The sequence below is a fragment of the Astatotilapia calliptera genome, chromosome 18 (genome assembly GCF_900246225.1).
Source record: "Astatotilapia calliptera chromosome 18, fAstCal1.2, whole genome shotgun sequence".
NCBI classification, from domain to species: domain Eukaryota; kingdom Metazoa; phylum Chordata; class Actinopteri; order Cichliformes; family Cichlidae; genus Astatotilapia; species Astatotilapia calliptera.
The window spans coordinates 16405556-16422194 of NC_039319.1; the positions used below are offsets into that span (position 1 = coordinate 16405556).

At 43.5% G+C, this 16639-nt stretch overlaps 1 protein-coding gene across 12 annotated transcripts in view; it reads left to right on the forward strand.

Moving 5' to 3' along the window:
* Positions 1–16639, forward strand: part of adgrl2b.1 (adhesion G protein-coupled receptor L2b, tandem duplicate 1) — a 90824-nt gene that overhangs the window by 17100 nt on the left and 57085 nt on the right. For 11 of the 12 annotated variants that reach the window (XM_026150952.1, XM_026150951.1, XM_026150946.1 and 8 more), the window contains exon 2: positions 3669–3884. In XM_026150952.1, coding sequence (XP_026006737.1) covers positions 3809–3884 — 76 coding nt within the window. In that variant the 5' untranslated portion in view covers positions 3669–3808. Of the gene's footprint in view, positions 1–454; positions 567–3668; positions 3885–16639 lie in introns of all 12 variants that reach the window. The other variant, XM_026150940.1, reaches the window with a different exon arrangement.

Here is a 16639-nt window from a genome sequence, read left to right on the forward strand (position 1 = left end):
CCCTATTTGAGATATGTGTCTTTAATTGTTTCCTTGTGTGAGGCTGTAAACCCCCCTGTTTACTGCCTGTTAATCCTAACAGTGCTTTATCTTATCAGCAGTGTTGATAAAGCACGCTCTGCAGACTGCGCCCGGTGTCACCGCGTCTCTATTTCTGGCAGTTGACGGCAACTTCCCTACATCACTGGTGGAGCCAAGGAAATGACATCATGTCGCTGCAGGGGTTGAAAGCGCAGCCCTGACAGGACTGTCATGACAAAAGAGTTCCTTGGGAACATCAGGGCGCACCGAGGACAGAAAAAAAAACGAGTGTCTGGAGGCTCTGTTTTCTTAGTTCCTGTAGTTCGCATCTTCCACTTCTAGCTCATCAACAATTTTCTGATGTTTCAAATTCTCCTCTCACATGTGTGTCTTTTTCTTTTTTTTCCCTTTCTCTTTTTTGTCCTGAATGTAGGGCAAAGGGGCGGGCCAGAAAGTTCTTCAAATTAGTAGTTATTCAAAGAGTGGAAGACGGATCATTGTGTTGGGAAGATCCAGCTCTACAGGGCCGCGGCTCTATTTCACTTGTAGGTTTTGAGCTTACACTTGGAGTTGCGCATTAGTTTTGTTCCGCTCGTACTTGATATGTATGTATGCGCTCTTTATCTCTCTTCTCGGCGTTGACAATTGAAAATAAATTAACATTCCTGGGCTTTATTTTTGTCTTCGCTAAGCCTGTGGAGAAAACTTGGAGGCAAACCCAGGAGGTCAGGCCATACTCACAGCCTGTCAATCCTCCTCGGTGACCCCACCGCCCCTTTCTTTCTCCCCCTTCCATTCTTCTCCTCCTCTCCTCTTCCCTCTCCCATCTATTTAGTCCCTCCCGGCTTAGAAACTCCCAAACTCCCCCTCTTCTCCCACTCTCTTTCACTGGACGCCTCTCCAGCTTGAGTGAAGCAGATACAAGCTTTGTCAAAGGAGCCTCACATTCATTCAGCTGGCTGTTACACACAGCCTAGTATTTCATGTGAAGACATGTGGGCTGTCTCCTTCCATCCATTTATTTTAATTATGTTTTAATTGCTCGCCATCCTTTTTTCAATGCTTGCTTATTATTTCTATCAGGCTGATGTGAAAAATTTGCTGTGGACTGTGATTTTCTCCATTATCCTAACTGATGATAGATTTCTCTCCCTGGGTCTCCACACTGTGTGTGTGTAAGAGACAAAAGAAAAACAGATGTCGTGAATGTTTGCATAGCATTTTTCATTTCATTGGTGAAGTTTTTTGTCTCGTTTCCAGAAAGATATACTGTTAATAGAGGACGGGGAGGGAGAGAGGGGGGGAAAAAACCTCAGGGAATAGATTTCCTTGTATTTTTGTAGGAAGAGGAGCTTAAAAACGCAGATGAAAATTAATAACTTTTGTGTCATTTGTCTCCTGGTGTATATTATAGATTTGAGCTCATTAGATGTAGTGTAGGTGGTGACAGTTAGTCATAACTGTGTTCCCTTTTTTTTTTAACATATCGGCCTCTGTGGAGCATGATTATCATTATGCAGAAATCACTGGCCGAGTAACAAGTAACCTCAATTCCCCGGCTTCGAGGTGGGGGGTGGGTGTACATAATTCCTCGGCACGATCTCCGAGGGGTTAACGATGCCTCACTTACCTCTTAAAATCATTTTCTGCTCGAGATCATCTTAGCCCCCCACCCTTCCCCTTAGACAAACGTCAACCCCCTCTTCCCCGCTGCATCCCCTGATGTGAAATTATGATACGTCTGTCAGCGCTTGTGTAAAGCATCTCAGTGTTAATCGCCTAATCCCTTTATCTCAAGTCCGGACCGATTCAGTGCAGAAATCCCACCAAACAAAACTGTGTTTTTAGGAAGATGAGCATGGCTGTGTCCTGCACCAGCTTAAGGGAGAAAGGAGACATGTTACTCAGCAGGGCGACGGCTGATCGGGAGAAAGAACCCCAGGGTGGTGAGGGCGAGCGTTCAGCCGCGAGGCCTGGCGGGCTCTCGCCCCCTGGTGTCTGGAGGGGCCGAGTGGCTCAGCAGGCCCAGCGGGCCATAGGGGCAGGGGGGTGCCCCTCCTTTCCACCCCCCAACAGTTTGCAATCTCCTCCTGTCAGCCACCATTATGGTTACTCCGTGGCCCCCAGGACTCATATTTGTGGATGATAAATTGCTGTGGAAGACGTCACATGCTCTGCCCGGTATTGGAGCTGGTGGAAGATCCGAGATTATGAGAAGCCTGAGTAGACGTGGTGTGAGCTCTCCCATGGAGGAGAGCGAGTCCCCTCCACTGTGGCCCTTACCTGATCTGGTTTGGCGCCATTGGCAGGTAAACAACTGGAAGACAAATAAAACCACAATCCCACGAAGCCACCCAACTTTAACTGATAAATTATAAGCTAGCCGAGTGAGTGTGTGTGCGAGTTTCCTTGGTGCACACTCTGCAGCACAACTGCTCGGCCAGGATGACCTCAAATTAAAATAAATACGATCCGGCTCCAACAGGCTAGGTGGAGGCTTTTTTTGTTAAACTGTTATCCCTCCACCAGGCTTTGGACACGTATAGAACGAATCTAATAGTGGCTTAAATTATTGCTCAGTATGCTAATGTGGAAGCTTTCCATGTTTTGTGGGTTTTTGTGTTGCCAAAAATATCCAGGCGCATTGGTGAGGCCCAGAGAGCGATCAGAGCTGACTGCTCTGCTGCTCAAATTTAGGTTCATTATAAAATAATCAGGGCGGTTGACGGGTGGCTCTGAAGGAGCGGCGTTGAGAAGCAGGAAGCATTCGCTCTCCTTTGCATAGCGACGGCTGCAAAGTTTGTGTGGATATGTGTGCATGTCGTGGGGAGATGCTTAGATGGCAACCGCCAAGAAATAAACAAGATCTTCCTGCATGCTTGTGTAGGTGTGTGGAAGTTCCTGTGTGTGCGTATCCACGTCCTTTGCTGTACATTTGTGCATGAATGAGTCCATATGAGTTTTTGTGTGTGTATGTGCGTAATTTCACATATGACACAACTCACCCATCCTCGGTGTTTGACTTTGGTAAGCAGCTTATCTGTCTGCCGTGTTAGTCTGTCTCAGGCTCTAACCTTTCGCTGCTTTTGCAGACAAAGGCCTGTTTTTGCCACCCCTCGATAAGGAAGGAGACAAAAGTAGCTCTCAAAGCAGCTGTGTCTCTAACGGCGTCCTTTGCGAGCGTGTTGCCGGAGTGACAAGGTTTCTCCCGCGGGGATCCTGGGAGTAAATGGGGAAGGTGGAACGGGGACGTGTGGGAGAATGAGGCAGTGTAAACATTTAGTCGTAACATGCCGCCGCGTGCTAAATAAGCGCAGAGCATCAGGCGCGCTACGCGCTTTCATGCCGCTGCTCTCGAAATCGTTTTGAGAATAAAGTTTGAATATTTCTGTGAAACTTGAAATCAGAGAAATGCTCTGTTTGCTCAATCAAACAGCAGTCAGGATCTTCTCTTTTTTTTCCTCCTGTGGTGTTTAGATATTTGCTTAACTGCGTTTAACAAGCAACTCACACATGAACTGGTGTAGGATGCAGATTGTAGAAATTACGCCAATTAAACCAGCGAAGCGCTAATGATCTCATAGATCTCACCAACTTCCTCCATTTTTATGCAATCTTCCTCTCTTTTTTCTCCCCTTTTTTTCCAGATGGAAAAAAATGACTGGTGAGGCTTCTCCAAAAACCACTGATCGTTGACGTCGCTTCAGCCTTCAGCTCTCCCTCCGCAACTCGCCGAACCAGCACTATTAGCCATCAGGCTCCTGGATCGTTTGCATACAGCAACACAATGGCTTCTGCACTGCGGAGGTGTCCGGTGTTTCACTGCCTCCTGCTCCTTCTCTTTTGCTTTCACTGTTCACAAGGTGAGTTACCATGGAGTTGCACGGCAGAAAGTAGCGTTAATGTGCTGCTAGTCAACCTTTCAAGAAGCCACTTATTATTCAGCTTATGAATGTGTTGAATTTATTAGCACACATTGTTGTCGCCACACTAGAGAAGTGGAGAGCTGTTATGTAGCAAGGTTGCTGAGTTCTTCTTCAGTGGTTTTACCCTTGAAGTTTGAAAAAGGTGTTTCAAACACCTCGTATGGAACTCATTGAATATTCTTGGCAGCGCACGGACACTTTGACTGACACATTTCTTCACTTCCACAGTAACTCAAATGGTGTGTCCTTCCCCCAAAGCCTCATAACGACACCTTTTCTGCCGGATGAGCTGTGTAACAGATTATTTGAGTGTACTTTGAGGCACTGCAGCCGCAGAGGATTGATGCATTTTTTATTTGCACCTTAATCAGATTGTTCTGAGCAGCCTGTGTACTTGGAACCATCAAAAGCGGGGCACTTGATTCTGTGCCAGAGCGAGGAATTGGGAAGGAATGTGTCAGTGTTTTTAATTGTCTGCAGTGACATTTTTTTTGGTTACTTCCCTCACTTTTGATTAGTACATTTGGCTGTAATTACAAGTATTGTCACAAAACACTCCCATCAGTTCCATGCCCATCAAAACCACTGATGTTGGTATGTCTGCTTAATGATGATCATTATATTTTTCCCCCGTTTCAGTCCCATTGTAACGGGAGACAAAGTAAGCCAAAATCGCATGCTCGTGTGCCAAGCATTGATTACACATAGATGCTGAAGCACATTATTTTGGGGCTTCCTTTTGAATTTGGATCTTTCATTTTTCTCCCTCTCTCTCTTGCTGTTTTGTTCTGTGATAGATACACCCTACACTTTTATGTTATTCCTGGTTGTAGCGTACAGTTTTTTATTTTATATTAACAAAGGTAGCAGTGCAGTCTAGTATAGAGCAGGCTACCTCTTCAGTCTTTTTTTTTTTCTTTGTAGATTAGCAATTTTAGATAATATGGAAGAGAGTCTTACTGAGGTACTTGAAGAATAGCCCTCTGATTTGGCCTGGCTTAGAAACTGAGCTGAATAGTCCTGTTGAATTTCTTAAAGAGGAATACTGCTTTGGTATGCAGAAAGTGCGGGTTTTGGGTTTCAGTTGATGTGAGGGCTCTCAGGCCTAAGAATGCATATTTGCCCATCCGTCAATAAAGGAATGTGTGTGTGTGTGTGCGTGCGTGCGTGCGTGCGTGCGTGTGTGTGTAGGTTCATCTGAAAACAATATCTGATTCTATCCACATGCCAGTCACCTTCAACCAATGCAGCCCGGAGGGTTTTGCATCCCAGGGCTTATGATCTGCGTTTCCCTGAGAGTTCCTGCAAGCAAAACTCCACTTGATAATTACCTCCTGTCCCTCGCCAGGAGAGGCTATAATCAGGTTATGATTTTCACCCAAAACATTCCCCTTGCTTTGAAATGCTCGATGACATACCTGAAAAGAGGGTGATTTTTTTCACTCTACTGGTATTGACTTTCTCAGCCAGCGGGGAAGAAAAAACACCAGTTGAGCTCGGTTTCGGGCAGACTCGTGCAGAATCAAATGGAATTGACAGCATTATTTTTTTAAAGTGGCATTCACTTAGAGTTATATACAGCATATTTCTTTATTATAGTAATGTATAAAATGACAGTGTGTGTGTGTATGGGGGGGGGGACTAGGGAGTTGTTTCCTGAATCTGCAGCTCTGCACAGCTTTATCAAGTTTTATTGCATGTTTCAGCTTATTGTTTAGCTGCCTGTAATTTAACCCTGTAAAAAGCCTATGAACTATGAAATAATTACCAGGAAATGCTATTTTTTTTCTAAAAACGGACTGTTTATTGAACCTGCTGACATATCAGTTTGCATTTATGAGTTTTCATTTGCATCATTTTTGCTGCACCTGCCTTTTTGTGCTATTTATGGCTCGCATTTTGTTCATCTTAAACAAAAACATATGAGGGCATTAGGGTTAAAAAAACACAGATGATGGTGATCGGGGTTATAGGGTTAAATGTTAACTGCTCTAATAAAAGAGGCCAAAAAGAATGCTGCTAAAAAGCAATAGGAACCACTGATTCACCACCCAGACAGCAAACACAGAGTTACCAGAACCAAAAAACTAAAACAAGGCTAAATATTGGCTCTTACCACCCATAGACGATGAGGTGAAGAGGCAGACGTGAAGGCAGCAATGCTGGCTTTTATCCACACGTCACTTCCTGTGAATCTCTTATGTGTTTGTGTGTTTAGGTGAAGGCAGTTGTTTACTCCAACACTAATAAGAAAAACGTCTCTAAGCTGTGACCGAACTAGTGTCAATGTTTCAAACGCCACACTTTGCCTAATTCGCCCTGCATTTCTTCCACGATTATAAAACAGATCTATAAAATGACGCGTCTGCTGGAGTAAACTGGGGCATGCAGGTATCACGTTCGTTTCAGATGTTTCAAACCGCCTAGATTGCAGATATGAAAGAAGACGCCCGGATTCAAAGTGAGCAGCCACGAAGGTGGGGCGAGTGCACAGGTACACGCCTGCTGTGCCTGAATGAGAGCAGTTATCTAAGTCTTTAAAGTAAAGAGAGACAGATGTAAGGAGGGATTATGTCATGTAGTCAGTGTCAACACTTTCCGTTGGCTGTTGTGTTTGAATACCAAAGGAGAGCAGACAGCGCAGCCTTCGTATCAAAATATTGCACAAAAGAGGAATGTAAAAAGATTAAGTAGTTTATGTTTGATAGCTGTGCCGTATCTGCAGAGACGGAGGATCAGAGCAAAGAGGCAGTGTTTGTTTAGGTCCTAGAAATTGTTCCAGCATGACGAATGTGTGAACGAGAGGCATTAATATGCAGCGTGTTGAATAATCAAGTCGGCGGACTCGAGAGTCGTTTGTAAGGAAACTGCTAAATGGTGCACTGGAGTCGCCCTCCCTGCCCTAAAACAAAAAAGTTTTTTGCAACGTTATGCTTTTTGGTTTTCAGCCCCCGCTGCTCAGGATCACTCGCTGTTTGCTTCTCACTAAGAGAGTTTTTTTTTTTTTGTTTTTTTTTTAAACTGTAAAATATTACTTAGTCGAACACACCAGCATGCCTGCGTTTCTCCCCCGAAAAGGTTGTAAAGGTTAATGTTACGTCTCAGCTCAACATTTGTCTCAAGCAGCGCCATACATTGTGCTGATGGAAGACCCTCCTTCGTGCCACACTGGTATTTGCAGTCCTGGGGTTGACTGAAAGGGGGAAGCTATTGTGCTGCAACTCCTCTCTGGCCCGGGGCCATACACATCCAGTCTGTCATCCATTGATATGCTTGGCTTGCCATTTTATAATTCATATTGAATGCTGCGGGTCCATGGTAGGGCGATCATGAATTATCAGCTAAACCATGGGAGATTCACAGATGACTGGTCAATCTGTGTGGTGAGAACAAGCACAGAGGAAGGGAAAAAAAAATCTGATATATCAGGCTTGCATGGAAATTTTTGGCCAGCTGGAAGCATTTCAAAAAATAAGGCAGGGGTTCATCATTTGAATTGAATGGACTTTGCTTCGTATTGAGAGGCACGCTGACACAAATAAATCGTCCCATTTCTCAGTCGCTCCCTCTCATTTGCTAATACAATTCTTTCTGCATTTTTGCCACAATCTCTGGTGCACGCGGCGTTTCGCTTTTCCGCGCCGCGGACATATTTCTGCACGACACAGCATTACAATATACTGTTTTAATAATAACCGAGGACCTGGAAAGTTTTAAATCATAGGAGAACGCGAAATTGAAATGAGCCAGAGTCGCATGAATCTTCGGGATCAGGATTTCGCTCAGAGGAAATGAAATACAATATCGCCCTCGATGGGGTCATCCTAGATTTATTGCAACAGCGATTTCCTGAGTGCGTTTTTTTGAGAGCGAGAGCCTCCTTTCCTCCACTGTGTGTTTAGACGTGATTGTAAAAGTCAGGCCGACGAACAAACACGTACTTTATGGGGCCGAGAGCTGCACTTTTATGACAGTTTAATTTCAAATGTTAAGCGGGCCTTAAATTTCAATAGCATCTCAGAGTTGTTCACTTCACACCCCTTACGGTAACAAGTTGTATAAACAGCGGACCAGATGCCCACATGACGTCGTCCTTTCTTAAGTACTGTCTTCACGTGTATTCTTTCTTCTTTCCTTTATCGTTTTCTTTCCTCCGGGCAGGCTAATTCAAATAATAGATGAGCCCGACGTACAACCACAAAGTACTTTTCCTCCGATTCTAAACTTTTGGATTTGCTCAGTGTAAGTCGCTGCTTCACAGGAGGGTTCAGCTGTCATAACAAAGTAATGCATTTAATCTTGAAAGGAAGCAGAAGGGTTTCAAATAAAATCAATTCTACACTATAGGAAAGCAGCCGAGTCCCCCCCCCCCCCCCCCTTTTCTTTCTTTCTTTGTATGTGAGAAGGTGTTTTGGATCTGAGACAAAATTATTTACGGAGACAACAAGAACCTGTCGGATTTTAGTGTTCCCAACATTTCTGAATAGCTGGAAGGCACGTCAGGACTAATTTATTTGAACAAAAAGCTAAACAAACATGCAAAAACAAAAGCAGCTATATAGCATTAAACACCAAAGGGAGACTGTGCAAAAGCAACAAAAGCAGGTTGCTGCTATGAATACCTGCAACTTTTTTTTTTTTTTACACTGCCACTCCAGGCGTTTTTTCCCCCCTGTTATCACAGCATACATTTTGGGCACTAATTTGTTAAGGACAGCTTGATGATGGCGACGCGCAGTGCATGTACAGAACAAGGCCATTTGAACAAAAACCTGGTTGTTGTTAGAGAGCGAGGGAGGCTACAATTATAATTACCCTGTGTGAAAATTGTTCAAAAATGATGCATTTGTCTCTACCTGTCTTTGTCGCTCCTTATCAGAACTGTCACAACAGCTCAGGTCTCACATTTTTGTTACTGCCGCTTTACACAGTAAATGGTGGTGTTAAAACTAATGTTGACAGTGGGGAAGGGATGGCAATCAATAAAAGAAATTACAAAGGATTCGGTAAAAACGAGCTTTTCGTGGCTCAGTTGTGCGTTTCGCTGCCTTTGCCGACTTTCAGAAGCGTCCTCTGAAGTCAGAGCGATATTTAAATATGACCTGGAAGTGGGTACGCTGCCACTGGTCTTATTTAATTAATTTTGCATCGCTAATGGTCATATATGATGTGAATCAATGTGTTTGATGTGTGTTGGGGTTTCTGTCTCTCGGCGCCTGCAGTCTTACTCTCACTACAGGCCATGAATGCTTCTCTGTTGCATTCACTGTATTAGTAATCTCCTCAGGCTGAGGGTCTGTGTCATAGAGCACGACCGCACATTTTCTTTTGTCTAGGAATTAAATGTCACCTCAGGGTGGGTCACCTGCAAACAAAAGGCCACCAGCCGATTTGCAGGTATAAACAGTCTAAGATAAGGAAGCCCTCTCCTGCCGTGCAGGAAATTGAATAAGTACACTGCAAAAAAAAGTCAGAGAAACAGCTAAGCACAAAGAACATTTTTGTTTGCCTTGCTCTATCAGTATTGACCTCCTCCTTGTAGTGTATATCCCTATTGAATGTGCAAGGCACAATGCCCTCATCGAAGATGAGGTGCAGGAAACTGTCTGTCATCAAGCCTCCCGCCACCCCCCCCCCCCCACAGCAATCTGTGCATCTCTTATCAGTGCTCCTGTTTTCCACTCGCATTCAGCGGTATGCCGGTGGAAGGGAACGGGCAAGGTCATCACGCTCAAGTCAATCAAAGTGGTCAGTGTTGCAGTGATAGCAGGGGGCTATTGCTAAGGAATGTGTTCTTTTTTTTCATTGACTTTCCCGGTAAATCTGAAAGGCTTCAAAGGCCACAAAAGCTTTCTCTGTTGCCCAGTACAGTACGTATATATAGATCCACGACGCCCAGAAATCTTTTATCAGGAGTAATGGCTGCCAATAAAGAGGTTACTGCTCAAAGGCACTGAAGAAAATACTCAGAAAACATTTCTTTTTTGTGTCAAAGTAACAATTTTTCGATAGAACTCAATAAAGCAAAAAGACCTCAAGCCAGAGCATTATACAACCAAATACCCTAATAGATGCAGAGCCAGCACTTCACATGCCAGCAGATAAGCTAGTTTAAAAATTGCTAGCTTTGCCGCTTTTGTCCAGTGACCCTTGCAGATGGTGATCAATATTATGTCAAAACTGAAGTGAAAACAAGAAATACTAACAAGGAAGGCATTGTTGCCCATAAAATGCTAGCGTTCTGCTATTACATGCTTGGCGGGTTAAGAATTCTAATGTGGGAGATACACTCCCCTCGGTGGCACACATTTCTGAACAGAAACTTCAAAAGAGTTTAGGAGCGTGCTGATCCCAAATCAGTAGAAAACAAAAGAAGCTGCTTGTGTCTGGTAGCTTGAAATTCTTTGCTATTGCCTCATTTGATGTGCAGTATCCACATGATGAATGCTGTGGAGTGGCTGCTGAGGGTCAGTGATGCTTACACTAAACAACAACAACAGCATTAAAAAGAAAGTGGTCATTTGTCTTCAGTGTCACATTTTTTGGCATATAGGTAGTAGTATCCCGCTTCATTCTGGACCACCCCGCGAGTGGGAGTTCTCCCATGTTCAGAAATTTTCTGGTGCTGGTCTGTCAACGCTATTTATATTACCGCTTTTATTTTGCAAGCACACATGGGTGTGACCAACACATTTTTTGAATTATGATGACTTGATGTGCCAATCCAGCCCTCGTGCAAAATATCAAATAGAGTAGGAGCTCTAGCAAGATGAACACTGTTCAATGGATCTCAGGATGCATGCTGAAGACATTACTGATTTAAAAAGAAATCCCCCATTAATCTAACCCAGCACAGACTGAGCTTTAATTGCGTTAAAAACTGTATGTTAGTGTGCACTGACTCTGCACTAAATGAAAAACGCATGTCAAAATAAAAGATGCATGAAAGGGTTTTTCAAAAAAATATATTTTTCTCATGCACCAACAAAAGCCTCAAAAGAATATTGTGCTGGGATGAAACAGAGAAACACAATTTCATGCCAAAACGAGTACTAAAATTGCTCTGCACCACCTCATCTGCATAAACGCAGCCTGAGTTACCACTCCATCCACTTCGCCACAAGTGGGTTTTTTCAGATATACGAAAATACCAAAATGGACTTGTTACAAACAGAAGTGATAGAAGTGCGAATGTGTTAAAGACTACTGCAGGCTGGGAGTCCGCGTGAAGAGTAATTCCGCGTCTCTTATCAGAATTGTCGCTTCATTATCGTCTCAAGGCCCTGATCTCTGTCCCTTGTCATTCTTGTACTCTCTGACTCATTATTCGTGTCATCCGTGTTCCAGTTGCAGCCTTTTCTGACACCGTGTCAATGTGACGTCCAGAGTAAGCCTCCTGGGCTGTGCTCGGTACAGGCAGGGCTGAGTGAAGGAAGTAGGGGTTGATTAGGAGGGAGAAATGGGGAGATTCTGCCACAGCAAACAAAAACAGAGACACAAGCATGAGATGGAGACAATCCCACATCCTCCTTCATTTTCTCTTCCCCTGCTTCCCCCCCTCAATCCCCACCCTCAGGGGGGCACCTGACTTACTCCGAGACATTTTCTTGAGTGGAAAATCCAGCTGGGGTTTAAGTGCAGGGGTAAAATATGGGCTTTAAGGGGGAGTTAAGCATCACTCAGGGCAGATCAAACCTGTGAAACTATTCCCTCGCTGCACCAGGGAGACTTGCTTTAAGTCACCTCTCTTTCTTTGTGTTTCATCAACTCCCCTGAAGAGATGCAACAATATGTTAGATATTGAACAAGCAATGAACTAATTCTGTCAAAGTGGCACTCTCCCAGGAGCATATAGGATTTTTTTTCTATCTTCCGAGTCGAGCATCTTTTTCTAAAATGTTTAGCCTTCGTGACAGTTATTTGTAATTTCTAAGAAAAGCCTTGTTTGCTCAGTAGACAATACAAGGTGTCGAATTATGCTTTCCTTTAATCTGACTGATGTATCCATGGACCAAATAAAACAAGACATTCCATTTAGTTCCATCTCTCCAGCTGAAAATTCCCTGTCATGACGTGCATTACACGCTGACCCTCTTTGCATTTAGCAGATTATTAGTAATGTAATGATGCCCCCCTCTTCCCGAGCTGCTTGTCTTTGATGTGTGCCCACGGGGTCAGGGTTCATCCTACCAATCGACTGAGGAGCGAACCCTGATTTTCTGAGGCAAATTAAGACAGAGTCATTATAGCCTCCACTTTCTGATTTTTTTTTTTTTTCTTCAGTTCTTGCCCCATGAGGGAAATTCTTCATCTGCAGTCTTCTGCAGCTGAGCCGGCTGTTCTGAAGAGGCAAAAATAATCCACCATGTCGACTCGCATCACTTGTGGCAAAACTGAAACATTTTCTGAGAGTTTTGTAATCCCAGAGAGTGATTTCTGCAACATCAAAATAAAGTAGGCTGTGCATTTCAAGTATTTTGTTTTTGCCAGAAGTTACATCCTTAAAGGTACAGTCAGTTAATTTTTTTTTGAGGTTATTTAACAGAAAAAAAGGATACCGTACTAAAAAAATCTAAGTATTAATTACAAACTTGTAATTAATCTATTAAAAATTCATGGGTTGGTCTGCGGAAGGTGCCATGTTTACCCACCATATTTGAATACAGTGGCCAGGAAGGACGTCTCCTTTCTGACTGATAACGTTTTACTCATGTGTCTTGAGACCGACCACATACGCAGCAGGCCAAAGTCAGAGAAAAGAAGTCCTAGGTGTTTTTGTGCTGTAGAGGGACATTTAAACTCGTGCCTCTAACTTCAGACGCTATTTAGGATCATACCTATGTTTTACCATCGGAGAAGGACTTCCCTTTACCAAAGAACTAAAAATCCTAAACAGGCTTATTTATTCCTGATATTGTCACTATTTCTTATTGTTAGCAGATTAGACATGCAAACCTCCCACCCATCTCCGCTGACAATGAGCCAGCTAAACGACAACAGGAGCTATAAGCTAAAAATCCAGTTAGGGATGTTCTTTCCTCCTGATAAACAGTTTGATTATATTCTTATGTCACATAACAGTTTATTCAGTAAACATCAGAGTAAAATGTTAGATCCACTTCAAGACAGTTTCACTAATGCTGGTTAACAGCAGCTAACAGCAGCTAACAGAGGCTAACAGCAGCAAAAAAAAATGCCAGTGCTTATAAACAGAGAAGCTTTCATATCCTCATCAACACAAATCAGTTATTGTGAACTCTCCTGTTGCTCCCTCGCTCCTGTTTCAGGGCCAGTTGCATGCTGTTTGATTTATGGAGGACTGCAGACAAGCATGTTTGCATGGGTTACGTAGCCTTCTGTGCAGACAAATACCAATGCAAACTAACACAAACGCAGTGCCATAAAATAGACTTAATCCAGGGGTTTCCCCACATAGAGAAGTTTAGTAGTGCATTATGTGTCTCCGTTTCTGCTTTGTTTTGCATATAAAGTAATGGTTAACTTGAGTGTGTATAAATTGTTCTTACCAAAGCCTGCAGATGTGTACACGGTTGGTCAGTTGGACCAGTTTTGTGTTTAGATTCCTTGAATTCACAGAGGGGGGGAAGAGGCTTTGAGCCAGATGACTGGTTGTCTGCAGCTTTCTATTCAATTCAAATGATTTTGACAGACCAGGACAGGCAAATGGTTAAAATGATGGAGTGAACATGTTAGTCTCTACATGTTACAGTCAGTTTTAACAAGCAGGATGATATCAGAAAAAAGCAAATGAAGAATTATAATATTATTTTATACAATATGTAGCAGAAACAGCTTTCTGGCATTGATAAACATCAATAACTGTCTTTAAAAGTCACAATGTGTCATTTCCACATGTTATATATGGATTTAAAAATAGGATTGTTTTATTCAGTGGTCCTTGGTGAGCATGTTGACAGATTTTGTTAGTTTTGAAAAGAGCAAGAAAAATCTATTTAATTTTGTTCAAGTTTCAGTTGGTAAAGATGGGAAGCCAAGATATTAAGGAAGTCTTTTGGAGTGCATGGACCTACATTGCATTGTGTAGACTTCATCCTTTGCATGGGACTGTAAATGCACTGTAAGTGTTTTCTCCATGAAGAAGAAGCTTTGAGGTTTTCTGTTTTATTTGCTGTGGGATCTTGTTGGGCCAAAAGATGCAAAAGCCAGATCCTGCCAGCAAGTGTCTCTCCCACACACTCACACACACAAAAGGGTGAGAGGTTGGGTACCCTGGGAAAATCTTGAAAAGTTCTTGTGCAGCTAAATTTAATATACATTTTGTTCTGTGGCTGGCTTCCCTGGTTTGTGCCAGGTCATTTTTAAACATAAGCGGAGTCTTGCTCCATGTTAAAAGTGCGATGGTGTCATCACCTTTACACGGAGCGTCTGCATTTCACGATGTTTTCGTTATTTATTTATTTTTAATGAGAATTAAGACCGAGGCGAGGAAAAAAAACCCCTACTTTTTTCTATTTATGGTTTTGCTGCTCCCGTTACAGAGGAAATATTACATGGCTGCATCAGGTGTGATATGGATCTAGCGCACTCTAAATGGATCCACCTGAGGAGTTAAGAGGCAGCAGCGGTGTCTGTCACGCTTAGCCTCAGCAAAATGACAAATCCTTCTCCTTAAACCCCCTCAACGAGACATGCACCAACATGGAGCACGTGATTTCTTTTTCTCCCCCCACCTCCTCCTCCTGATCTCTTTCTTCGCCTCAATATAAGAAATAAATTTAAGAGATGAATCAGAGAAAAGGCAATGAGCAAGAATGCAAAAAAGAAAAAAAAAAAGTGGAGATTTTTGAAGGGGGAGTGCTGAATGCGTGTACCACCAAAGAGAAAAGGGATATGACTCAGAGCGCTTCATCTAACCACAAATGGACTCGGTCCTATATTGCCAGTTTCTATTTTAAAATTCTTATATCGGAATCAAGAGTGTCTGATAGCAGTTGTCTGGGAAAGGCGGGCGTGGTTTGTGGTCTTGTCTGACACTGTCTTTAGAAACACTTCCCAGCAAAGGTGGACCAGAGCTGGGACTTAAGTGTCATGGGAAACGGTGCCATATGTCCACGTTGATTTCCCGGTGTTTCAGCGCGTTTTGACAGTTGGAATGAAATATGATCTGCCGGTGGCGCAGCGAAGAGTTCTCGGGGTGTTGTCTGTATTTGAAAAGCAGGTGTTACTTTGTAAATCCCAAATCTCCTTTCTCATCTCCCACCTCGCTCCCGGCTTGTCTCTCACATCTGATGGGTGGTCATGTTCTGCATTTGGGAACATTTTAGGCAGCATCGCCGGATGCCTCACAAATTGAGGGATGGGGAAATAAAAAAGACTTTGCCTGCTGCCTTTGGACCGTGCAAGCTGAATTAGACCCAACTTTTGAGTTTGTTAGTTGAGAGGCATGTGCATAGACAGCAAAGGGTACTTGTGTTTTAATTAATACATGAAAGAATTACCGCAGTGGTCTCTTGATTTTTTTTTATGAGCTATTTTTTTCCCTCTCCTTGGCCAGCAATCAGAAAGTTCCCCTGAGCAGATTAGAAATACTTCAGTAAAGAACAAAGAAGCTGGGAAAAAAAGAGGCAAAATATTAAGAATTCAAATGAGACTTTATTATTTTCTCCCCCCCTTCCCAGTGAATATCTTTACTCCACTAGAGCAAAACCTGCTCTGTGACCACTCGGATATTGGATTATGGATGCATCTCCCACCGTTGGAGCAAAAGCTTGACTCTGAGATTTGCTCTTTCTTCCAGAGATGTCGGCTACCAGTAGTATGGGGAATGAAACAATATGAAAAGACAAACAATCCTGAAGTACTCCTGCTGTGACCTCTGTGGGGGCACTCTTATTTGACTAAAGGCTACACCCTCCTTTATGCTGTGGAGAAAGCGTCCCTGTCAAACCGAAGCCCAGAACAATGGGGGCCAGCCTCGGGGAAACAGGGCCATTTGCATGCAGCTGTTTGCCGTTTCCCGGACCACAAAGGCCAATCAAAGGATCCTTAATGGAGGATGACAAGCGTCAGCCAACGCCTTTGCTCTCTGTCTGTGCCAGCCCTCGCCGCTCTGTCTACCCTCCCAAAGTGGCCCACGTTTTGTTTTTTTTTTCCGATCAGGCATTCCTTAACTTTTTTTCTCTCTCTCTGTCCTGATGCCGTGGCCTTTGAAGGGTTAAAGGTTGGTCACGACAGCACTCTTGAGAGGGAATGCTCAGAGCAGCAAAGATCACCCCGAACATGTGTGTTACGGTCTGCCGCGTGCAGTCGCCAAATGGCGATACCTCGACACCAAACCTCCATTATCTTTTCGCTTCATCTCCAGGGTTTTAAGAGCCACGGAGTGTAAGTCTGTGGATGGTTTTAGATGCACCCATCTGAGCCACAGTGCCACTTCCAATTTCAAGGGTGTTGATAGAAAACAAAATATGTATTATGAGGGGGATTGTCACCAGTGAATTATAGGCTGTCAACTGGAGAAGCCAAAGAAGAAGAAGAAGAAGAAGAAGAAGGAGGGGGAAAAAAATCACCCAGAATGCAACATATTGAGAAGCAGTCCCAGCCCTTGCTTTGCTCTCTTGAGCTCAATAGACAGCTTAGCAGGCAGGTCAGGGGGAGGAATCTGAAAAGCTACTTTCCTCTCGCAGTCACTCACTGACCAGAATGCATGA